Source organism: Ochlerotatus camptorhynchus, unplaced genomic scaffold (genome assembly GCF_037179485.1).
Source record: "Ochlerotatus camptorhynchus isolate MF236.1 unplaced genomic scaffold, CSIRO-AGI_Acam_v1.1 ptg000064l, whole genome shotgun sequence".
NCBI classification, from domain to species: Eukaryota; Metazoa; Arthropoda; class Insecta; order Diptera; family Culicidae; genus Ochlerotatus; species Ochlerotatus camptorhynchus.
The window spans coordinates 1,952,134-1,977,479 of record NW_027040554.1 but is presented as its reverse complement, the minus strand read 5'-3'; the positions used below and the strand labels follow the sequence as shown (position 1 = coordinate 1,977,479).

The following is a 25,346-nucleotide window of genomic DNA, read 5'->3' as shown; positions in this document are numbered from 1 at the left end:
CGTTCAGGCTGTATGTAAAAATAATGTTCTTGCTTATTTGATCCATAACGCCGTCACATAATATTCACTCAACCAAGTGTTGCTAATTGAATCAAGTCAGAACAAAGAACTCCATTCAATTAGGTTTTTTTCACTTACTTCCCTTACTGAATGGTTGTAGAAGAGTCTTTTTTGTCTCTGTTTAAATTCACAGCAATTCGAATTATTTCGCACAACACGTCAACGACACCTTTACACTGTGACGATAAAGCACCCATTTAGCATTTAGCTCACAACCCACTCTGCTGGGAAAAGTTGCGTAACAAAACTAGACGCAATTCGGTTCCATATCCATTTAGCCCTCAAAATCCACCACTCAAACTTCGAAATAAAAAAAAATAAAAAACATTTTATGCCTTCTGGCTTCCCATCGTTTTCCGACCGAACGATGTGATCGGAATTCGTCAAAATAATGTCATTTGTCATTCGAAACGCTAGCGAGCCGACCGTGCGCTCGCCGTTCCCTGTCAAAAAAAGATTTCAAAGGTTTTGATGGACACCGAATTAGTTCATTGCGAAAGCGCCTATCATGTGGCACAAATTAATTGACACGTCCGCCCGTCCATCTATATGACTTGAATTTGGATTTCCTCGCAAGCAGAAAGAAGAGAAAAAAACACTATTTTCGATTGAATTTTCGTTGTCCCCGTGACTTATCTCCCCAACTGAAGTTGATACCAGAAAGCACACTCCGTGGTTGTCGCGTGGCCTTCCCAATGCTTTTGATATTCATTGATGGACCCGTCGTGTCCAATTCCAGATTTGAATTGTTATCCAGTTAATTAACAACGTCTTTCCGTTTTTCCCCTTTTCTTCTATTGCAGTTTTACCAACCACACAAATAGATAGCGTAAAGAAATCATGTGATGAAATAGGATCTAGCAGTAGCAGTAGTAGTAACAGCAGCAGCAGTAGCAGTAGCAATAGCAATAGTCACCATCACCACCAGCATAGCACAAGCAACGCACCAGCGGCGTCAGCGTCGGCGTCGGCGTCGGCTTCGGCGTCGGCTTCGGCTTCGGCTTCGGCAGCGACAACGACAGGCGGTAGCAGCAACAGTGCACTGGCAGCTGCGAGAGTATCCGCTATATCTGCGGCGATGTACGCCAACTCGCCCCGAAACACCCTAAGACTGATACCAGTGGATTTTTCGCTGTTTGAGGTGAGTTGGAAATTTAAGGCTCAATTTTTCAATAATTTTTTAAATTAAATTAATTGAATTCTTGTTTGGTTTTTCACCTTTTTTATTTATTTATTTATTTATTTCGTCAAGCAAAGTAGACTACATACAATGGTTACAATGATTTTCTTACATACTGTGCATTATTTCTATTATGTTTTAGTTGGGTTTTAATTTCTTCTTTTGACATAGTGATGCTAATGACTTCACAGTGTAGATTAAACTGTCGCATCATTCGATTGAAGGGGCCATTTTTTGCGTAATTTGTTCTGTGTGATTTTTCTGAGAGGGTGTGTAGAAGTTTAATTGTGAAAGTATTTCTGATGATTCTATGTGATGTGAAATAATGTCATTGATGAAGAAAAGCATTGCAAATTCGCGGCGTTCTTTGAGTGTTTGTTGATGAGCATACAGCGTGCTTAATATGATAGAAGAGGAAATGCGGTCCCATTCAATTGTTTTTGGACAGATTCTATGCGTTCCTCGTGTATGGCAATGTACGGATTCCATACTAGGTTATAGTATTAGAGAATAGGTCTTACGTATGTAATATATAATAATTTGATAGTGTATGGGTCTTGAAAATTATAGCTGAACCTCTCAATGAAGCCCAACATACTATTTGCTTTCGTTACGATTGTATTATAATGTTCTACAAAATTGAGTTTAGAGTCTAGGATCACACCTAGGTCCCTTACAATTTTACATTTTTCTACTTTTTGGTAGTTGAGTTACATTGAGTTGGAATAGACTTTTACTATACCAAGTGTTGTAAAAGTCTACTCCAACTCAATGTTAAAAAAACGCAATTTTGATACAGGGTCTTTTATTAATAAAAGAACTCTACACCAAATCGAATAATGTACGGTTTGCTTGCAATCATAAGTACACATATGCAAATCTGCTATCAATCTCTAGGTGTGTGATTCTGCAATTTAGACGTAAGATGATTAAAAAACAGAACATAGTATGTATTTTACTAATTCTAAGGCGAAAGGTAAAACGTTGATTTTAGTAAAACATCCACCAACTTCCAAAGACAATTTCGATTTTGACAAGCTTTTCAATATCTACTCTAAAGTTTTAAATTTAGCTCAACATGTCTAAGGTTTTGATGTTGAAAACTCCTCTACTTTCACCATTAATAATTTCTACATCAACCATATCTGCGGCAAAATGCTGTGATAAAAAAGAGCACGCCTCATTTAAGCACACCCAGACCCAGCTAATCATAGAAACAGTAAATTAGTACTTGATTTTCCCACACCACAAGTGCCAGCGTAATGGAGCATGCCTTGACCATGAAACCGCATCTCTTTACGACCAGCAACGACGGTTGCTGCTGTTTTATGGATAAAAAAAAATGGATTAACACCAAATGGATGAGAGGAATAATAGCGAATCGCCCATTTATTTGAAGCGCCCATCATCCGACGCCGATGACGGCTACGCACTTGTATATAGTGTTACAATTACCTAATTTATGATGCCAGTTGGCTCCCCGCCGCTGGTCTGTGTCCGGTTCTCTAACCGTCGTGTACTGAAGCGATGTTTCAAATTCGAACCAATTAACGTGTTGTTTTACAAGAGTCCACAATATAGCCCAAGGGAAGGGTGTAACATGATTTTTCTTTTCGGTTTGTTGCCATCTTCTCCTATAATGTGTCGGGTGCCGACCAAGCATTCATGATGGTTTGTGGTTGGGGTGTGAAACCCGTTGCGGTTTCGGCACTATGTCCAATGAAAAAATAAAACCATACCACTTGTTCTGAGTAGCTGGTTTGGCATGTCTCATTAACACCAATTTCTTAGTGGTGTTAGTGTAAAAGGTACAGTGATTACTGAAGGTTTTTATATTAATTGTTGTACATTGTGGTGAACAAGTATTCTACATTAATTTTGGAACCATGCGGTGAAGCCATATCTGGAAACAGATGTTCCTAAGCATGTCACATTTTCCAGGTATTGCTAAAATGATTCTAGGTATAAAGCCATGTTTGAGTTTGAGTCACCAGACATAATTCCAAGAATACCTACTATTGAACACTTCCGATTTGAAAATTGTAATTTGAAGGATCACAGTCACGCCTTACAAAGAAGGGCATTTGTTTCTTCAATATATTTGCTCAGTGTGATTAAACGTTTTGACATTGCACCGTTTTTTTTTTTTTAAATAAAATTGTCTTTTACACAATTCTCGTAAAAACTGATTAAATTATGCGTTTTCTTATGTGAATAAATTATCAAATTAGATTTACACTTAATATTTAAATTTTAAAATGATTCATTCTCATTTGATTTGAATTCGTTCCAAACCGCACCCAACTTTACTCATGATAAAACCAAATCACCAACCACACTTGAGTGCAGCAGTGCTTGTGGTTTACCCAACATATAAACCCACCTTTTTTATGCCGCATTTTTGCGTCATACTATAAAATCAAAACCACATCGTCACAGCACCCTGAAACTGCTGCACAACAGCTTCTGTTTCCGAACATTCTCTTCTTGGAAAAATATATAACGAGAGCAGCATTATTGCCATCACTAAGCATAAGCATCCACCCCCGTGACTGAATGCGTGACTGAACCATGTTTCACTCTATAATAGCAGCAGTGAAAAAGTGCCCTTCTCTTTGCGGAGAAGCACGATACACTTTAGGTCTCGAAATGTTCAGCCAACTCGACTCAGCGTTAATCTATCATGCTGATTAAAGCCTCTGTGATGAAATCTCATGCTCGTGATTTCGATCGTGCCTAAAAATTCCCAAACATAATTTTGCTTTTATTACCTCGTCTGAACCCGCGTAATTCCTACGCTAAGAATGTACCTAAAGTATGAAAAAAATGGAAAATGACATGTTTATTGTTCTCACCCCTCACAAAAGGACGACGATTTTATAATCGACACGGCACCGAACGGTGATACCACGAGCACCATGATGGCAGGCACGATGCTAACCGGCAGCGGAAGCAGCAGGGCACACGGTTCCAGTGGCATCGGTGGTGGTGGCCGGTACGCCACACTGGCGGTCACCGGCAAACGTGGCCTCGGAGCAGCATCCAGCGGTAGCAACGGGACGGCGGCAAGCGATCGTATCGACAGTACAAATCTCATCAATAACGAGAACAACCAGAACAACATCAACACCGTACTACGGCGGACAAGTGAGTGTTGTAGTTTTCCATTTAGATCTCTGAAATTCATATTTAATTACCCATTCTATTCTAATGCCAACGTTTATGTCTAATCCTTCCCAAAACGCTGACCTCAAATCCAACAAAAAAAAAACTGCTTTCCATCTGGACAAAACCAAAACTTAACCTCAATTCAGAGAATATCATTACACACGACGAGTACCATAGGTTCTGTGATAAAGCACTCGAAAGTAAATATTAGATCTCAGCTACTTCTTGTTGCACGGTTTTCCCTTGTCTTTTGCACAATTTTTCTTTAGTTTTCTGGTAGCTGCACAATGCACATTTAGAAAAATTATAGTTTTTTTTTTCAACTGTTTTTATATATCTTGATAATTATTTATTAGTTTGTGAGTTATTCTTAACTGATGGTGATGGGTTCCTTTAGAATTGTACTTCAAACCTAGGAAACTTATCATAACTTATTTTTTTTTTCTTTTGCTGCGTGAACATTTTTTCTAAAAGTCTTGTGCTAGAAAGTTAATGCACACACACCAAAAAAATATGATTATTAAATGAGACGTAATTGAAAAACGGACTTAATACAGCATGACGTAATTCGAAAATTATCTTAATTTTACGTTTTGCAAGACGCACACAAGAGAAGCGGTCATATTATTGCAACTTTCCATCATACACCTCACAATATTACTTCTTGACAAACAATTTTACTTACGTGTACGCAAAATTATATGAACACACATTTTTTTTGGTCTGGGATGATTTAAAATTGCACGAACGAACGCTGCACGCTATTTCAAAACTACCCAAATTTGGGTAGAATCCACCCAGATCGGTCAAAACTGAACCTACCCAAAAATGGGTAAACTGTGTTGGGAGTGACAAGTTGACAAATGAACAACATCGACATGAATCCGATCGACGTTGTTCATTTGTCAACTTGTCAATCCCAACACAGTTTACCCATTTTTGGGTAGGTTCAGTTTTGACGGATCTGGGTGGATTCTACTCAAATTTGGGTAGTTTTGAAATAGCGTGTGGGCCAACGCAAGCAAAAACTTCAACGTCGTCGCTCGTGAGTGGTTCGCTAATGAGAAGTGAGGTATAAATCGGACGAAAAATTGTGTTACAGTGTAAAATGCGTGATGTGACTATCGAAAACATAGATGTTTACATTAAGCATGTTCGGTTACATAGAAATTATAACCATTTTGAGTGTCCCATTGAAGGCAGCACGGTGATTTTTAAAGCATTTCCGGCATATAGCAGAAGGTCATCCGGAATTTTGTTCACTAAAATGCCGAACCGGCAAACGTTTTGCCACAACAAATAGTTTAAAAATCTGTCCAGAGACGAACCAGCCCAAGGCTGAAAATCTCTTTAATAAAGAAAAAAAAAGTTTAAAAATCCACAATACGTATTATCACTGGAGGATTGCATTCAGGGGGAAATACCAAAAATACAACTTCCTCAGGTGAAGGATGCATATCCTGGAATCAGTGATGACGATAAGGTTCCGGAATCGTCATCAAGTGCAAAAATTGAAGGTGCAGGGAAGGGAAAAGATGATTTGATGGAGAAGTTAATAGAAGTGCGAAAAGGTATAGAAATGGTATTCGGTACCTTGTTTCTTAAACTAATATCGAAAAACCACGTCACGGATGTTTTGATCTAAGAAAAAGTGGAAGTTATGGAAGAAGCAAAAACGGTTGCAAAGAAACACTTGCGGTTGAAGTGCGACAAAGCTGCTGAAGTAATCAACATCTTGAATTTTGCCGAAGCAAAACTTGTGCAGTGGATGTGTTTTGATCATTTGTTCGATAATCTAATTATAACCATGCTCCTATGCAATAGTAATCTACACACAACATTTCCTTGAGACCGACACATGTAAGCGGCCCTCTTGACATAAGAATCAGTTAAAATAAACAAGAAAATCAATTCAATCAAACGCTGTCTTCGTCGAGTTGCTTATGTTCCGGTTTGACAACACTTAATTTTACATTAAATATTTGTTTACGTTCCATTATTCATGGCCATTATGGATTACGTCTCGTGTAAAATTAGTTATTTCTAAGTGTGTATGCTTTCCGAAATTTCTATTTGATTAGAGCAAGAAACATGTGATATGAAGAACAAAACGTTATGTTAGTAATGTGCTACGTAACAGATCATTCGTTAAAGAACTGAATTACCAATTCAATATGTTTTATATTGGTGCTTTCGATTTTGAAATATATTTCATAACATTAGTTTACATGACTTGATTTGTAATTTAAATGTAATGTTAACAATAAATCGACTAATAAAAATATCAACATTCTAAAGCTTAAGCATGTTTATTCAAATAATAGTTCAACACCTTTATTATGTGCTTATTCTGTATATTTATCTGAATATCAGTAGTTCCAAACTACTACTACTGATTGTATTAACTTTTATTTAAGGTCGAGTTTAAAGTCTACTGAATTCAAGCGCAACATGTGACAATGATCAATCAGCCAAATGTAAACAAATCCAATGAATGTCAATTTCATGGATTTGATCTCATTCCCAAGCAACACGGCTTGTCATGAAGAAGTTGAAAATACTTTTTAATGACATACGTAAAGAATCAATCATACTTTAATATACATTTATATAACCTAAAAAGCGCAAGACGCGGAGCTTAAACAACAAAATACTGGTCTTATAACATGTTTTGGAAGCATCATAAAAACCAGTGGCAAAAAAAAAACAATAACAAAAAAAAACTTGAGCATGGGATTCGATCACTGGTCCTTGGCGTGGTAGACTTATTACTTCCTAAATAGACCAACTCCGCTTGATGAGAGGTTTGTTATAAGTATCTATCATGTTCTTGCCAAATTATATTCTCGTTCAATGCGCTTTCGATCCGTCATAAAGATGTTTTGTTAGCAGCACATCTAATTGCCAGAGTGTTATTTAAAAGTATTTTCAACTCCTTATAAGACAACCTTCACATTTTTAGTTGTATTAATTTATGTAATAAAAAAGTGTTTTCAACTTCCTTTATAACAAACCTCCAAAAAAACCTCATAAGAAACTGTCAATCACTGCGTGAAGAGACAGTCCGGCTCAATGGCGCCGTCAATGTTTACGTCAATCTCTGAAAGTTCAGAATCTCTTCAAGAACTTTATAAATTCAACAAAGATTTTTATTTTTTTTTTTGAGTTTTATAGTGGTATTAAAACAGTAAGATGCACGTTTAACAAACATTTAAAGATAAAAACAAAAGAAAACTTTTTTTGAAAAATGTTGAATCTAGGAAGTATGATGAATACATCTATAAACCTCATATATAACGTGGGATGTTTTCTGCACCACTTATAATACAATTATATAACAAGCCGTTCTAATTATGTTTCAAAAAGATGTTTTATGTGTTACTTAGGTTCAGGTTAACCGACATCAGCATATGTTAAACGAATTTACTTTGTCAGATTCTACACACTTAGAAATACATGGAATCCATCTTTGACATAAAGGATGAGACGTAAACAAACATGTCATGTAAATTTAAGTGCTCTGAGGCTGAAAAGTTCGAAAGTACGTTTAATTGAGCTGAATTTCATGTCTATTATGACTCAATTTGATGTCCAAATTGACGCTCGTCAGTCTCCTCAGACCTTAATTTACATGATTTTTCTAAATATGTAATGCCGATTTTCCTTAATGAGTGTTAATTCACGAATCATCGACGTTTAAAGTCATTATTACCATTTGGTCCATTGGATCTTTTTACAGGTTGTACAGGAATTCGCCTACTCTACATTGCGAATTTTGTTAAATCTGTAATGTAAATCCCTTTTCCTATAGCCATTAGACGGAACATTCCGTAGGCAGCTGAAAAATGCGTCTCGTTATAATTTTACATATCAACAAACTAGAACGAGTTAAATTACAATTTTGTTTCATTTTACGTCATTTAAAAATACTAACGGACGTAATTGTGTGTCATTTGAGTCGCTTACATGAGTCGGTCTTAGAAGACTTAAAATTACATGAAGTTTTCGAAGTGTGCAGATGTTTTTCAATTGCTGTAGATTTTCCTCTTCAAATCAACTTAGGGTAAAGTTGATTTCGACATGTTCAACTTTTATGGTGATAATAACCAGAATTTAAAAAAAAAATCTTACTGCCGAGACCAGTGTTTGTAAAAATTATTCTCATATCTCATTCATTGCGCCTCCGTGAGACAATGCATGCGAATGTGGGAAACAAATCTCACGCTTGAGATTCTCATGGAATTTCACGAACTCACACTCACATTGCCAAAAAATCATTCAAGCTTGAAACTCATAAAAACCGCCCAAACGTCAATTGATAGCATGCTTATGCCTCACACTACGAAAAAGTCGTGTAAATTTCGGTTCCCTGAGACCGACACATGTAAGCGGCCCTTTTGACATAAGAATCAGTTGAAAGAAACGAGAAAATCAATTCAATCAAATGTTCTCTTCGTCGAGTTGCTTATGTTTCGGTTTGAGAACACTCAATTTTACATTAAATGTTTGTTTACGTTAAATGATTTACGTCCAATATGGATTAAGTCTCGTGTAAAAGTAGTTATTTCTAAGTGTGCTGTTTTCTTCCTTTTCATCCACTGATGCAAAAACAACAGTAAATAATAACAATGACCATCGCCAAAATATAAAGCAATGAATTTTAGAACCCCAAATAAGGCCTTTTCCTTAACTTGAACGCTTCTTTGATTAGAATTTAAAGCTTCTAAGCTACACACTACGAAGAAGTCATGTAAATTTTGGTGCTCTAAGACTGAGCCTAGTGTTCTTTGCATTAGTATAATGGTGTCGAAAGTACAATCATACTCCCTCGTCCAAGCAAGTTGAGAAATTTTCCAACCCAGATAATTCCTCAACCGAACCGAAAACCGAACCCAGCCACCTCCAGCATGGTCTTGCTTTGCAGCTGCGCTTTTACAGACTGTGCTAAGAGAGGCCCCATGTAAAGGGTGTATTCGCGGAAAATGGCACACACAAAATTATGCCTTTTATCAGATTCTCTTGAAACTTGTGGGAAATGAAGAACAACTAATTAGTTATGATTTGTCTAATTTATTTCACTCAATTTATTTTCCCATTTCAAATGCCCGGACCTTTCTCTTGACTCCACCCATCAAATTTTGTACAACAGCTTTCCCAATTGCTTCGTCACTTTCATCCAAACTTTCTTCAATTTCAGCTCTTTTTCGATAATTTTGGGATTCTTACGAAGTGTTTGTCTTGATGATAGTTCATTTTTTTTTTCAATTGAGTGATGTTCCGGCGAATTTGGTGGATTCATGTCTTTTGGCACGAAATGCACATTATTAGACTCGTTCCACTCCAACACGCTCCGAGCTTCGCTTGAGTTGAACCTTTGTGCTTCCTCAGAGCTGCTTCTGAAGACACTCTTTCCTTTACATTTCATCGTTTTTGTTCCAGAAGTGAAGCTTTCATTTCGTCATATTCACAAATAGCCTTCCATGCTCTGGAACGGCAAACTACCCAAGTAACCAAAAGTGCCGCAGTCAACGATTAAAATCACTTCCAAGTTCCATAAAGTTCAAATAAAGTTCCGACAGAACATTCAAGTTCCATAAAGTTCGAATAAAGTTCTGACAGAACTTTCAAGTTCCACAAGTGTGATGGAATACCAAGCGGGCAAACACCAATTTAAAATTCATCAAGGTGTTGTGTTTCATATTCAAGTCAGTCAGCTGGCTCAGAAAACTCTAACAATAGGCGGGACAACAGCTCACTTTAATATATTTCAGATGACGTAGCGGTTCGTGCTGAGACTCTCACGCAGAAGGACTAGGTTTAATACTTCAAACAGCTCCATTACTACTACTAATGCTGATAAATCAATACACATTAATACCTGCCTGTAGAAATAACTTTCATTAAAGTACGAACTAAACATAGAGTTTGGTGTAGAGGGCAATTTTTTAATTTATTTTCTAAAAGTTCCGTTCAACTTCCGCCAGAGGCTGCTTAGAATGCTCTTCAATTATGGTACCGGAACTTTCAAGTTCTTATAACGACTTAAAAATGAGGCTGCTTAGAATTCTATAGACCACCTTCAACCAAGCTGCTTAAGTCATAAATAGCCTTTTATCAGAACTTTTGGTTACTTGGGTAGGACTTGGCGACGAAATATTCCTATCCGGTTAGTTGGCGGTAGTCGGCCTTAACGTAGTGTTCGTCGTCCATCACGATGCAATGCGGTTGGGCGAGCAACTGCATATAGAGCTTCCGGGCACGGGTTTGTGCGACCACATTTTGCTTCTCATTACTATTCGGTACCTTTTGCACTTTGTAGACATGAGATCTGGAACGTTCCATGGGTTTTTGGACAAAAAAGATTAACACCTTTAATATTATGGCGACATCTCGAATCGACAAGTTTGGCTGGCGCTTGAATACTGCTATCACCTTCTTGGTCATCTTCCGTTTCATCACAGACAAACAGACGTAACTCTTCATTGTGTACCTTCGTTCACGCATTTAACGGTTGATTTTAATATTATCAGTTCCGCGAACTACTCGCAGCAGCGCTGGCATCGGATCACTTTGACGTTTCTATACATTCTATAAAACTTTTATGCAATATTGTTAGCGAGTTAGCGAGCAAGCTTGTTTTCCGCGAGAAGCCCGAGAGATGTCGTTACTGAGGTCCTATGTTCTGAGATACTATGTTTTCAAGAAAAACTTTTTCAAAGAGTTACGTCTGTTTGTCTGTGGTTTCATAGTCAGACGCTCATTGAAGGTTTTCATCACACGAGATACGGTGGTAATAGCAATTCCAAGGTTCCAAGCGATTCATCTGATTTTCACTATGAGTCTACAAAATTTGTTCACCTATAATTTACTGTTTCGATGCCATGGCCGTACGTACTTCATGAAATATGAAACTTGACAGACGTAAACAATAGACGTTGAACTAGCTTCAAACAATGAGCAAGCACCTCAACAGTGAGTTGTTGTCGAAAAACAGACTATTGCGTGTCTCGCACCGAAAAAAAAACACACAGCTGCTTGTGTCAACAGCTACAAGCGAACTGTTCCTCGCAATTCTCTGGACTTCCATAAAATTCACTGGAATTCTTTGAAGCTCACTGTACTTTTCTGAAGTTCTCAGAAGTTTTAAAAGTTTCCACGATTTTCTTGAAGTTGATAGAACTGCCTTGAAGTTCTTTCTAAGTGTTAGAAACTAATTTAATGCTACTAGAACTTCCCCCAAAGTACCGGAATTTTTTTTGAATGCTAGAAAATTCCTGAAGCGTGTACAATTTCCCAAAATTTTCTCAAAACTTCTTTAATTTTTTGTATATTTGCCAGAAGTTAATAGATCTGCTCCTGAGGATCTCTGTTATTCACAGAAGTTCGAGAAACTTCTTAAGGTTATCAAATTCTCTAAAGTCCTTGCAATTTTCCTGAAGCTCTTGGAAGTGCCCTGAACTTTATATAACTTTCCTAAGAGTCACTGGACTGCTGTGAAGTTCTCATTTTTTATAAGTTTTCTAAACATCTCTGAAGTTCTCTGGACTACTTGAAAATTGGTAACTAACCCAGCGTAATGGTTAGCATCCATACGTCTCATGCTAAAGGTTCCGAGTTCAAATCTTATCCTCGGACAAGTCACAAATGACCTAAAAATATATTAAAAAAAAAATGAGACTTCTCAAAATTTCCAACTATTTTCCTGAAATTAAAGAAGCTGCAATGATCATCTATGAAGTTCACCATGTCTCGAAACTGCCCTGAAGCTAACAGAACTTTTTTTTAATGTTACCGCATTTAACTGATGATTTTTTCCCTTGATTTGGAGGAAGGCAGCTCCCACACCTACCACCCTACCTATCGACCCATGAACTCATAGACCGGGGACCAACGGCTTTACTTCCCTTCCGAAAGAAGTGATCAGAGATGTTATGCCCCAGAAAATCCCGGCGGTGCCAACTGGGATTGCACCCAGGCCTTTTGGTGGTGAGGGGCAATCACGCTTATCACTACACCACCGGCGCCGATAATTTTACTGATGATCATGCAACTTTCTTGAATTCTCGGAGTTTTCCTGAAGTTCCCGGATTTTTCCTAAATTTTTGTGGACTTCTATGAAGTTCCTGAATTTTTCCTGATATTCTATGGACTTTTGTGAAGTTGTTGAAGTTTCCATGGAATTTCTTAACTTCATTAAAACGTCCAGTTTGGGCTTCTCTGAATTTCTCAAAGCTTCTTTAAAGTTCCTGGCAAAATAATTAATGTTGTTCATACTTTTTTCAATGAAGTGCTCAAAATTTTCCTGAAATTCATTGAACTGTCCTTAATTTACGAAACTAATTTTCAACATCTTAAAACTTCCCCAAAACTCGAGACTATCCTGATGATTTATGTGCTTTCCTGATGTTATTGAAACTGCCCGAAAGATCTCTATACTACCTTCAAATTATCTAGACTGCCCTGATGCTTCCACACAAACTGTAGTTAATTTGATTGTCTTGAAGTTTCACGTTTAACCCTTTACTTTCCAGAGGGTTTTTGGTTGATTTGAGATGCACAGCCTAAAATTATCGAATGCATAAATAATGCTAATTATTTTTCAAAAGTTACTCAGTTGAATCCTCAAGAATACATATGGCCAAGAATATTGAGCTCACGGAGAAGCTTAAATAAGTACTGACTATTTAATGATAGATTGACTAACATGAGACCATATGCTTATGAGAGGCTTAAAGTTCCCGTTATTCCCCGTTTTGAAAACTTCGTTGAAGCTCGCAGAACAAAAATCTAAATCGAAAACCTCTTTCAGTGGTGGTAAGCGTGATTACCTCTCACCCCAGCAGGTCTGGGTTCAATCCCAGTCGGCGCCGCCAGGATGTTCTGATGCATAAAATCTCTAATCACGCCTTCCTTCGGAAGGGAAGCAAAGCCGTTGCAACGTTGGTCTCCGGTTCATGGGTTGATGGGTCGATGGGTAGGGTCCAGGCGTGGGAGCTGCCTCCCTGGCGTCGGTAGCACTGGTGCTCAGCACAGAAAACAAGATCGACGGAAAACAAGATCGACTGAAAACAAACCAAGGAAAAAAAAAGAAAATCTCTAATTTTCCCTGAAATATTCTGGACGTTCCTGAAGTTTTAGATTTTCCAAAAGGTTTAGAAACTTTCTTTACGTTCCCGCAGTTCCCTGAAATTATTCACTTCTCAGAACTTCTTTAAAGTTTACAATTTTTCAGAAGTTAATTGGACTCTCCTGAAGATCTCTAATCTTTCCTGAAGCTCACTGAACTTCTTTGATGTTCTCGCTATTCTCCTAGTCATGTTACTGCAATTGCCCTGAAATAAAGGGGACTGTCCTAAAGATCCTGAAACTTCCCTGAAGTTTTCTGGACTTCCGTGAATATTTTGGATTTTCTGTAAAATTTCCGATTTTTTCTGAAGTTTACGTAACCCAATTAGACAGCGTTTAAAAAGAATTTTGTAAAACTCATTACATGCATTAGATTTCGATCCCGAAAATCATTCTATGAATGTTTTATAGGACACAAAAGGTTCTTATAGTGTTGATTATGTTGTTGGTATTAAGTATATTTGTCGATTAACATTTTGTATGTATCTTGGGGTTAATATGACCCCAGGCAATTTTTTCAATCTTGATTATTTATTAAAACGATTTTTTTTCTCTGACCTGTTTGCATGCTAAAGTCTTTTTGATATGCCGCCTCTTAGTTGAGATACATTTCGAATTTTATTCAATACCCGTTTTGAAGGATTTTTGCAATGAACTTAGCTTTATTTTAAAGGAACAGACAAAGGGTTAAAAACACGAGAAATTGCATCTGTACAGTTCCATGTGGAATATCAAAAAGGTTGTCAATGATATCACGATAATTTACACTCTGAAATTGGAGTACAATCTTGAAAAAAAAATCACCTTTAATTTATTTTGATTTGCTTTAAATTTAACTCTGAACCCCCTGACATGATATAAATACCCCATTTCAATCCTTAATATTTTCAGAATAAAAAGATTTTTTCAAAATCCTTTAAAGCTTATCAAAACATGGCAAAAAATCAGATCAGAAATCACGAAGCTATGATAGTTTTATATATATTTTTCAGTATCAGACGTTGGGGATTTGAGAGTTAATCTTAGACTGTATCAATGTTATCGAAGTTTGCTGAATTAATTTAATCTATTGAAATGTGTGCGCTTGCTCTTCTAAATCATGTTACTCCACCGTACTAACATTGAAATTGTCTCCCCTTTCGAAGCGTACGACCTGGCAACGCAATGTGAATCCCGTCGTGCATCCATGCGTCGTCACACAATCATCGGGTGCAACCAAAATTACAAACTGGATCACCTGAGCAGTCAATCGATGCCTCCGTCGCGGCCAACTTCTCGACAATCGGACCATGGTCAGAATCAGACCCTGCCGCTACAACAGCCTCAACAATCGCAGCCACAGCAGCAGCAGCAGCAGCAGCTTGATCCAAAATCTGTGGTGGTCGCCGAGCTTGTCGGCGGTAGTGGCAGCAACAACATCTCATCGTTGGACACGTGGACCAAAAGTTCCCTCGACGAACACCAGTGGAAGGATACGTTCAACCTGAACGATCGGCTTTCGCTCACGCTGGAAGAGATTGTACATATCCGGTCGGTCATGACCAAAGCCGAACTGGAAGGGCTTCCGGTGGACGTGCACATCAAGGAGGATGTCGAGAAGCGGAAGGTGTGCTTCCTGTGCTTGCGAACGCGGTTCACGCTGTTTGCGCGGGGAATCCTCTGCAAGCTCTGCCAGCGGACGGTTTGCAACAAGTGCAATCAGAAGGTTTGGATTAGAACGAAGATTTATTTTGGAAGGTTGCTTATTATATTTTAATCGGGACCATATTTCAGATGCGAATACCTACCGAACATTTTCGAAATGTTCCCGTGGTGCTACTGTCGCCATCACTGATGAACAGCCCCTGCACCTCGAATACACCGTCACCCAGTCATCATGCGCATGGTGGTGGATCGGGTCCGCACAGTTTGGTGGATGAGTCGTTTCCGCGGTCGCTGATGGAGCGGCTACTGCGGCCTGAGTTAGACCGGAGGGTAAGCTTGAAGAGAAGAGTCGCTAGGTTCCATCAGATTAAAAATTTTACATTCCTGTTTCCTAGACTCGCAATACAGTCGGTAGCGCTCCATCGTCACCAAAGAACCAACGCTCGGCTTCCAGCACACCGGGCACCAGCCTGCAGGGTGAACCCCTATCGCTTCCGCTGTCCCATCCGGCAACAGCAACCACTATGAACGGTGCCAAAGAAAGTACAACCGCAGCAAACAGCAGCCGGAGTTCGCTCATGTCCCGTAGCATGGAAGGACCGCACAGTCTACCGCCGCAAAGCCCCGCCCGGCCACACTCCAACAACAGCACACTGGATCGAAGGTATGTACCTCATGGTAGTTGGCATTTTCTAATTAGATGACCAGCCCAGTCTAACGGTCGTTGATAGTTCTTCCAGGAATCGATTCGCCAAAGCGTTCACGCTGTCGGCGGCTGCGGCAACGCAAGGGTCCGCCCTCGATCCCCAAAAGGAACGGCTCACCGGGGAACTGATGGCTGTCTGCAACGACTGCCGCAGTCTGGTGCTGGAAATCATTCGTTCCTCGCGACAGACGCGATCCTCCGCACAGAATCAGGCATTGCGCAACCTAACGCTGGATCTTTCGCCCGTCTACAAACGCTAGATCTCCTGCGAAAGAAAAAAAAAAACAAATCTGTCTGTTTGTGTGCGTTTACAATATGTGTTTTCTCCTCCCTCTTCCGCGCAGCAACTTTCCCCCCAAAAGGTGCTAATTTGTGCTCTAACATTAGCGAATCGTTTGAAGCGCAGCTTGAGACTTTGTTGATTCGCGTTTCCCCAGTTGTGAAAAATCAAATTTGAAGCCGAACAATCGTTGAGAAAAGTGATTGAATTCTATTTATCTTATATTTATTCTGTAATTTATTACGAGAGTATTCTTTAATTTTCAAAAGTACTACTAACGTTTTACTAGGATTTTTTTTTGAGTAGGAATAAATTTAGCACATCGGGCAAGGCGTTCGAATTAGTCTGATCCCTCCGCTAACGTAATAACCACAAGATGCAGATAGATCTCTTCGGAATTTTGAGATGTTTGTTTATTTTGTTTCGTTTTAGGTTTGATTTGAACACTTTGATTGAAGTACCTATATATCTCACTATCGATTCTTTTTTTATGTATTCGAGTTCGCGTGTGTTTTTTGAATTTGATTTTTCGCAATTTGCTTTGTTGGCATTATCATCATTATCACTTCAAAATTAGGCATTAGCTGTTTTATAACATAAACACGAAAAACTAGATGATGAAAAATGGTTAACCGAAACTACAAAACGCTTACACAAATATGCTTAAAAGTGTTACGAGGTTTGATTGAGGGGCGCGAAACCGTCTCTTCGGGGACGTGGAATAGGGAAAAAAAGGATAGGGAAATTGTAATTGTATAAAATTGTATCAATACCACATATAAGTAGCCGTGACTTGTTGAAATAATAAAACAAAACAGAATTCAAAAAAGGATGATGCAAGAATACGTTAGAGTAGCTAAAACCAAATTTACTGCATGCTGCAATTTGTTAAATTTCAATATATGGCATCTTTTGGATGTGAAATGCTAAAAAGAAAACCTTTGATCTAAAAACACTAAGCTCGTCGTCTGGAGGACTCAAAATCTTTAGACCTCGGCCGAACTCGCAACTCTCTCTACCTTCAAAAGATGGAACCGATAAAGTTCCAGGTTTTCTTCTTCTTGTATCTAAAATCATTTTGTAAATCTTATTGAATTTCTAATCTAAAATCTTTTTGAATTATTCTAATATTTCTCGTACACTTCAACCCAGAAACCTTTGGGGATTCAATCCTATATTCACCCATATTCTTGTTTTCGTTTTAAACCGAATTTGTCATACAAAAAAAATGCTTTGTATGGAAAAACGGTTTGAACGAATACTAGAATATCAGTGATTGTTTGACTATTTTTAACAGCATTCAGTAGTGTTAAATTGGTTCGAACAATTCGAGCGGCGGTACCATGGTCAAGATGGCATAGACTCAAACATTTCGGAGACTTTCTGAAGACAGGTCTTAAGGATAAGGTTGGTAGAATCCACAAATGGCCGTGGTCATGGCTGATTTGCCTTGTAAAATCACCAATGTTGCCATTGTGGATTAAATCAATCTTGTCCTTAATTTCCAGAGTTCTCAGTTCTCAATTCGAAAATTATTATTTCGTTGCTAGATAGGAATGGAAAATTTAGCATTTCACAACAACCAGAACGCTCCGAAGATATTAGCACATTTTCACACCGATACACAAGAGGAACGAGAGAAAACTCTAAAGAAAAACAGGAATACCTATAAAATGCATATATGTACTGCACGAGCTGGAACGCAACCAACAACAGATTCATCATGACTCCCCATCAGACTATCTAACCAAATCGCAACTCAAAAACCTAAAACAATCTCTGTAGTACCCACATCTAACCTCCTAATCATGGAAGGATTTATATAGAATATATAAATATCAAAATTTTCAAAGTCTTGTAAACTCCTATTAGTGCAAAGTCCAATGGAATTGCGGGCTTTTAAAAACTTTCTTATCAATCAAATTTAGGGCAAACAAAATTTTAGCCGAATTTTCTTTCTATTTCCCACTTATTGTTTGGAATTTTAGTTGCTGTAAATCTATCGGATTCGTTGGTCTAGATCAAATCGAATAAATAGCATAACAATGATACTCATAGAATTAATATCCTCACAAACCGTTAATAAAAACGAACATCAGACAACAAAACACAACACAATAAAAATTCGGAATCGATCCCACTTCTCAGTTGCTGTAAATAACCAAAATTAGCATATCTCCCGCGTATACTTTAAGAAAAACAATCGATTAAGTGAAAACAAGAAAATCAACTAAATATGAAAACAATGGTTGCTGTTTTTTTTTTTAAATTAAACCTAGTAAGCTCTAGTTTCCGTAGTTTTGCGTAGTTATTTTTAGTTTGAAATCGTGGAAAAACAGAAAGTGCATGTTCACGTTAAGAAGGTAAGCAAAAGTAAGAAATATTAATTGTATTAATATTTGGGGCCCATAATCGGGGTTCACTATACAAAAACACACAACACACACAGTTAAACAGTTTTAACTAGATTAATATATATATCAAAGAGCTGTTAAAATGAAATAACACGTGTAATACGAATAAAATTTGTCATTTCTGCTGTTTTATTGGATCTAAAATGTATCCGACATCCGATCATAATTTACGGAATTATCGGCACTTGCTGAATAACTTTCTTCTTTGTGGCTTTTACAGCCGAACTGAAACTTTACGCCTGCACTCAACTTATTTGGAACACAAAAATCAAAGAACGGCGCCGGTGGTGTAGTGGTAAGCGTGATTACCTCTCACTCCAGCAGGCCGGGGTTCAATCCCAGTCGGCGCCACCGGGAGGTTCTGAGGGATAACATCTCTGATCACGCCTTCCTTCGGATGGGAAGTAAAGCCGTTGGTCCCCGGTTCATGAGTTGATGGGTCGATAGGGAAGGGTCCAGGTGTGGAATCTGCCTCCCTGGCGTTGGTAGCATTGGTGCTCAGCACGGAAAACAAGATCGACGGAAAAAACAAACCTAAGGAAAAAAAAAAAATCAAAGGGGTGGGAGTAAATTGAGAGCTTTCTAGTCTGTAAGGTTCGATGGGGTAAAATGTACCCCCGGGGAAAGATGACTTTTTGGCGTTTAAAATACCTTTTTTACCTCAACCAGTAACGCTGGCAGATCACCTTTCCTTGGTGCGTTACTGGTATAAGATTTACCTCCGAACCCTAGTCCTGACAGCTTCAAACTAGAACTATAAAGAAATCAGTCATGGACTTTGTCGTTCAGTTTTTCCCCGGATATTATTGTTACAATTAAATAAAAATAGTATTTTCCTATACATTTTTACTAGCTTTAATACCAGTCTCAAAAGAATCAAAAAATTCAAATCCAAGAGCGAATACTTGCTCTCACGAGCTCAATTTCTCAACATGCCGCGTTTCATAAGTGCTCTCAATTTTTTTGTTGGAAACCCGTATAGCACATTTATTAAGCAATAATCACAATAACCACATAACTAGAATGATTTAGTAAGAGTTGCTTAGCTAACTTGTATAAGCTTCCGTTCAACCTGCTTGACAGCAACTTTTAGTGTAGTTGAACAATGTGTGCAGTGATAGTGTTCGAGCAAGAACTATGCCGGCCACCGAAGGTCTTACTTTGCTGCTGTTTAGCAGCCACCAAAAAATGTACAAAGTCCGGTTTGCATGAACCGAATTACTGACCGGGGGCTTGGGTCGCCACAAGCCTTTTTCGTCCAGGAAACACCACTATTTCTTCAGATGTAGGCCACTTGAGAAGCTCGTCGACCTTTTCACTAAGGTCCGACTGAAGCTACACTAATTAAGTACCACCGCACAAATGACAAAGTCCCGCAAAGTTGCACGTCGAACGTTAAGTACCCAGACCGTGATAAGAAAGTGAAGCACAGAACTATCGACCGCACGTCTGTTTCAATACGTTTGTTAATGACTACTAATCTATATACAATTTTTACATAGGGAGTGGGTTTGCATCGATCGTTTTGGTTAACGGTCAGTGATCGGTGGACGGAGGCTGATTGCGCATGCGCGCTCTATCCACTCTTTACAGAGATATTTACACTGTAGGGTGTTGTGTTGTGCGTTTAGGTAGATATTTAAATAAATGCATGTTAGCTCCATCTCCAACATTCCGGCCACCTTGAAACGCGGAGGCGTTTCAACAATCATCAGTGACTTCAATAAATCGGTTGCGTGTTGATCTACGGTGCAGTTGATCGATTCCATCGTGGATCCTCGCCAAAGACATGGAACAAAAAATAAAGACCAGGTAGATCGAACGACGAAGCTTAGGGGTATTGGAAACACAATTACCTGAACTAAGCGCGGGTACGCTTCGAGCAAGTTTTCCCTTTCGGGTTGCTCTACCTGGATATTTAGAGGGCTGGATTCGGTGACGGTAGCAGAGCGATCCTTGCTACTGGACGGACGATGTCCTTGCCAGGTGCTGTTCGTAATGTGACGACTCGGACGACACCATCCTTGCCTGGATGGAGCTTGGTAATTCTACCGAGCGGCCAGCTGGCTGGAAGAACGTTGTCCTCCTTGACGATAACGATTCTGTCGACTTCCACAGTGACAGGTGGATTGCAGCCTTTGATAGCACGTGACTGCAATTGTTGCAGGTATTCGGGATACCAGCGAGACCAGATGTTCTGGAGATGTTTTTGGGTCAGCTCGTACGAATTTAGGCGATTGTCAGGAACCCCACGCAGGTCGGCTTCCGGAACAGCATGCAAATTACTTCCGACGAGAAAGTGTCCTGGAGTAAGAACCTCCATATCGGATGGCTCACTCGGCATTGATGTTAGCGGACGGGAGTTGAGGCACATCTCGACTTGGGCTAGGAGAGTCAACATGTCTTCGTAGCCGATGCTGATGTTCCCGATGGTCTTCAACAGGTGCTTCTTCGCAGACTTCACGGCAGCCTCCCACAAGCCTCCAAAGTGAGGCGCTCGAGGTGGAATAAATTTCCAACGGATCTCGTTCTCGGAACACCAGTTCAGGACTTTCTCACGGTCGGAATCGTTCACCTTCAGCATCTGGTAGACACGGTACAGTGCGTGCGAGGCTCCTTTGAACGTAGTGGCGTTGTCTGAATGCAGTTCAGCAACCTTTCCTCTGCGGGCGACTAATCGACGAAGAGCTGCTAGGAATGCCGCTGTAGTAAGGTCACTCACTAGCTCGATGTGCACAGCCCTTGTAGCGAAGCAGACGAAGATCGCTACGTATGCCTTCGTTGGGCTGCGATTGCGGACGGGTGACTTCAGTAAGAACGGTCCACAGTAATCAACGCCGCAGACGGAAAAGGGTCGAGTTGGTGAGACTCGGGATGCCGGTAGATCTGCTGTGCTCTGCTGGACTAGTGTGGGCTTGCTACGAAAGCAAGTGTGGCAATGGTGAAAGACGAATTTTACAAGATTTCTGCCGCCCAGAATCCAATACTTCTGGCGGAGAGTGGCTAGCAAGAGTTGCGGGCCTGCGTGCAGAAGCTTCAAGTGAAAATAACTAGCCAGCAGAGTCGACAGTGGATGTTTGGCAGCGAGCACGATCGGATGCTTGACAAAGTCGGAGAGTTCAGCGTTTCGCAGCCGGCCACCAACACGAAGGATACCGTCTTGATCGATGAATGGTCTCAGCCACTTCAGCTTGGATGACTTAACGACTCTTTCACCACTGACAAGATCGGAAATCTCTTCTGAAAATGTCTGCTGTTGTGTTAGACGACATAGGCGTAGTTCTGCACGTTGAAGTTCCATGGTGGTGAGTGGAGGAATTGGCTTGTCTTGAATGCCGATGCTGGTGTACTTGTCCGGATCTGAACGGCGCAGCGATGCACGTTCTCGTAAAGAACGAACGTAGCGTAAGCAGACAGCTGTAACACGACGAAGCTTGGAGAAACCAGAGTAACGAGCAAACAAATCGTCGCAGAAGTCCACCTGAACAACGGTCATCGCAACGAGTGTTGCCTTACGAACTTCTTCATCAGTCGCTCCCGTTTCTTCTTCGGATGGAATTGGTTTCGGCCAGGCTTCCGGAGCACGTGACAGCCACTCAGGACCGTTCCACCAGCGCTTGCATTGCAGAAGGTCCACTGGATTCAGTCCTCGCGAGATATCATCAGCAGGGTTCTCGATGCCAGCAATGTGTTTCCAGCAGTTCACGTCGCTTGCGTGCTGGATTTGCGCTACTCGATTCGCTACGAATGCCTTCCAACGGCTAGGCGATGATTGTAGCCATTGAAGAACGGTGGTGGAATCCGTCCAGAAGAAAGCAGTGGCAGATATCTTCAGGGCAGCATTCACCTTCTTGTAGAGCTGCGTCGATAATCGTGCAGCGCAGAGTTCTAGCCGGGCTATCGAATGCCGACTGGATAACGGCGCAACCTTGGATTTGGCCGTCAGAAGTTGAATTGAAACACCGTCACTAGTTTCGGCCCGCACGTAACAGCAGGTCCCATACGCTCCCTTGGAGGCGTCGGCGAAGAAGTGAAGCTGAATGCTAATAGCGTTAGGCAGCGAGACGAATCGTGGAACACGAACTTCACTCAGTAAATGGAGAGTAGCATGAAAATTTTTCCATTTTTCTTGCAGCTTGCGGGGAAGTGCACACGGCGAATGAGAACGACTCAAATTTGAGTTTAGTTCACTCATAATCGCCAAAAGTGCAGGAACTTAGCGATGAGTAAAATTTGTCCCATGGTTTCCTGTGGAAAACCTAAAAAATCTGCCGGAAAATGAGGAAATTGACGAAAATTTTATTCAGTCCCGGAGTAGTACCAATAGACTGAGTGAATCCAATCTTTACTTTTCTCAAATTCGGGAATTTTTCCCTGGAAAATCCTGGAAAAACCTGGGAAAACATGAGGCAAATTAACTCATCGCTGAGTTCCTGCACTTTTGGCGATTATGAGTGAACTAAACTCAAATTTGAGTCGTTCTCATTCGCCGTGCAGTATCCCATTCGCAATCTTCACCATTCTGCTTCAAGGCCCACAAACGCTGCATGAAGAAGCTTGACGAACCGGTAGACGATGACATTCCTCATTGCCTGAGTGGTGCGAAGTGAAATTTTCTTCATGTTGGTAGTGTTGAAATAAACGTTTCATCACCGTCGGTTGGTAGAGAGAAGTGTCAAACGGCTTTTTGTGCAGAGCCGATTCGTGACTTTGTGATTGTTTGTTGACATTGTTCATAGCTGGAGTTTTTACGGAGTGGAATAAAATTCAGAATGAAGTGTTTTGCTCACTTTTGCAATTATAAAGATGGACACGACGAAAAGCGAAGCCTATTCAGGTTTCCCAAGGATTCAGCAGTACGAAAAGAGTGGCTCAGTTTCTGTGAGGTGGATCTCAATTTTGTTGTTTATTAATTTATTTGATAAGGCTCAACCGAATTAACTTTACAGAGCCGAGGATTCTTGGTCACTATACAATACATCTTAAAACTATAGTCAAAAGGTACAACACAATAAACACTTTATCTTCCGCTATCCAAAAAGCCTCCTCCATCAGAACTGGAGCCGCTTCCAGTAGTTTCATTGTATGGCAAATTGTTGTACGCCAACGAGGGTCAGAGCGCGTCCACTGCAGCAATGGACGCAAAACGTGGTCAGCACTCACACACTCATCACGAAACGGTTGCTTTCCAAAGTCGACGACGCATCGACCGAAAGAACTGCTGATGAAGAACAATGAGGAGGACCACACAATGGTTGCTGCCGAAAAAACAGACAATCGAGTAGCACACATCGAGAGTGGCCTGCTTTTGTCGACAGTCGAGTGAACACTGGATCTCAATTTTCAAATCATTTAATCTCATCCCTGTTTTGCTTCTGTCTGCAAAATATACTTTTCATTTCAGGGAAGTCAAGAAAGAATAAACCCTGACACATCCTCTACCTGACTTGCAATCAAACATAGTAATTTTTATTTGTATAAATTGTTGCAAATCAGATGCAAATTTAATGTGGCCGACGATATCTATGGAAGTGCTGTCGAAATTCCCTGGGACCTCCAATGGCAACGATTTGACTTCCCTCCAAATCGTGTGAAACTCGAACATGAAAACTCTATAGAACCCCCGTAGAACCTCGCTGGCAGCAACTAAAATATCCACTGAAACCTCTTCTGTCGCGGGAAAAATCTGTTGAAATTTCCTGGAACTTTTGTACTATCATCACAAATCTCCTTAGAACGTTCTCCGAAGTCACAGTCGTTCCTGAGCGAAAAAAAATCGGAGGGGTTTTTTCAGCGCAGGAGTCTACTTTGGTCCAAAATACGCAATAATACTGTTATTTTTAATTGTTTGAGTTGTTTCGAATCACGTTTTTAAAAAGATCAAAAACATTACTGAAAAATATTTATTTTTTATTTTGGACGATAACAATACTTCTATCTATTTCAACGAACCACAATGATAAAAAAGTGGTTCGATTTGACAGCTCGAAAGTGGTTCGATTTTGAGGTCCGTCTTCGCACCACTCAGCTCATTGCTACATCCCGCACCACGCTGTCTTCAAGGAGTTGAGTACAACAACGAAGGTCAGGGTCGTATTCGACGCGTCGTGCAAGACGTCGTCGGGATATTCACTGAACGACACGTTATAATTGAAACTGTTTGCATGATCGTGTTAAACTCAATACATAGTGTTGCAAAAAAGAAGTCTTTTTGAGTATAATCACAAACGAAGTGACAGATGGAGTGGGCTCGAAATTTGATCTGACGCACTTACATTTGAAATTTTCGAGTGTACCTCACGGCAACACTATCTTCTCATATGTACTAGCTTAAGAGGCAACTAACCATCACTCGATTTGCTTTTGCTTCTTCTTCTTGTAATCCTAAATCATCACTTTCTAAAAGTATTGGTAAAATTCGTTGGTAGCGTGCGTCGCCGTGCCAAAACAGTCAATGAATCGGATATATCAACTGGTATGGTGAGCAAAATCTGCCGTCTCTTTTATTCTTTTACTTTTCAATACAACAGCAAATGTGACGTTACACATGCACGTGTATAAGAATGTCGTAGACAAAACATTCACACTGCCAGACTACGGTGTATGACATTTCGTTTACACCCCTGAGCGGGAAAGCAAATAACATGCTACATGCAATGCTGCCATCTCCCCTGTTTCTGTTTATTTCAATCTTTGATTACCTTTGTAATTGGAACGTTTAAGTTCCAAAAAAGGACCTTTTATTTTTATTCATTAATTTTTTGATAT

The 25,346-nt window shown here is 39.9% G+C and overlaps 2 protein-coding genes across 4 annotated transcripts in view; one reads left to right on the top strand and one right to left on the bottom strand.

The window, feature by feature from the left end:
• spir (spire) overlaps positions 1–17,014 on the top strand; it is a 463,061-nt gene extending 446,047 nt beyond the window's left edge. For 2 of the 3 annotated variants that reach the window (XM_065216592.1, XM_065216590.1), the window contains 7 exons: positions 864–1,201; positions 4,108–4,387; positions 4,555–4,608; positions 14,680–15,239; positions 15,308–15,508; positions 15,574–15,842; positions 15,910–17,014. In XM_065216592.1, the coding sequence (XP_065072664.1) occupies positions 864–1,201; positions 4,108–4,387; positions 4,555–4,608; positions 14,680–15,239; positions 15,308–15,508; positions 15,574–15,842; positions 15,910–16,144 (1,937 nt within the window). In that variant the 3' untranslated portion in view covers positions 16,145–17,014. The remainder of the gene's footprint in view (positions 1–863; positions 1,202–4,107; positions 4,388–4,554; positions 4,609–14,679; positions 15,240–15,307; positions 15,509–15,573; positions 15,843–15,909) is intronic. The other variant, XM_065216591.1, reaches the window with a different exon arrangement.
• Positions 17,015–20,496: 3,482 nt separating this feature from the next.
• Positions 20,497–22,773, bottom strand: LOC135697000 (uncharacterized). Its single transcript, XM_065216543.1, has one exon. It carries the CDS (start codon positions 22,771–22,773, stop codon positions 20,497–20,499), a length of 2,277 nt encoding a protein of 758 aa, XP_065072615.1.
• Positions 22,774–25,346: the final 2,573 nt, after the last annotated feature.